This window comes from Nothoprocta perdicaria, unplaced genomic scaffold (genome assembly GCF_003342845.1).
Source record: "Nothoprocta perdicaria isolate Ctin4 unplaced genomic scaffold, notPer1 scaffold_24, whole genome shotgun sequence".
In the NCBI taxonomy this organism is placed as follows: Eukaryota; Metazoa; Chordata; class Aves; order Tinamiformes; family Tinamidae; genus Nothoprocta; species Nothoprocta perdicaria.
The window spans coordinates 1416791-1417378 of NW_020455466.1; the positions used below are offsets into that span (position 1 = coordinate 1416791).

A 588-nucleotide genomic window follows, 5' to 3' on the forward strand; every position below is an offset into this window, starting at 1 on the left:
CCCGGTGCCCCCTCCCGGGGCGGCCCCGCCCGTTCCCGCTGTCCCTTTGTCCCCAGGGGCCGCGGCAAAACGGGGCGGCGGCGGCGCCCCCGCCGCGGGAAACAATGCCCYAAGCCCCGCCCCCGCCCGCCCATTGGCTCGGGGCGGGCGGAGAGGCCACGCCCCCCACCAGCTCCCGCATTACGTCACCGAAAGGGGCGGGGCGGCGGCGGTGGGGGCGGGGCGGCGGCGCCGCATTTAAGGCGCGCGGCGCGGGGCGCGGCCGCTGCAGCGGCGAGGGCAGGAGCGGCAGCGGCACCGGCAGCGGGGGAGACGGCAGCGGCACCATGCGTGAGATCGTGCACATCCAGGCCGGCCAGTGCGGCAACCAGATCGGCGCCAAGGTGAGCGGCGCGCGCGGGAGCCGCGGGCGGGGGCAGCGCAGCAGGTCCCCACGCGCGCGCGTGTGGTCCCCGTGGGGCGGACCCCYGGGGCTCGCGGTGCGGTGGGGCGGGCGGGGGCTCAGGGCTCGGAGCCCCCCGCGGTTTCCCCCGCTCCGAGGGCAGGTGCGGGCGGTGCCGGGGGGCTGGTGGCCCCGGGGCGGTGTCG

At 80.7% G+C, this 588-nt stretch overlaps 1 protein-coding gene across 1 annotated transcript in view; it reads left to right on the top strand.

The window, feature by feature from the left end:
- The first annotated feature begins 270 nt into the window (after nucleotides 1-270).
- LOC112947609 (tubulin beta-1 chain) overlaps nucleotides 271-588 on the top strand; it is a 2618-nt gene continuing 2300 nt past the window's right edge. Inside the window, exon 1 of the mRNA XM_026039730.1 lies at nucleotides 271-383. Coding sequence (XP_025895515.1) covers nucleotides 327-383 — 57 coding nt within the window. The 5' untranslated portion in view covers nucleotides 271-326. The remainder of the gene's footprint in view (nucleotides 384-588) is intronic.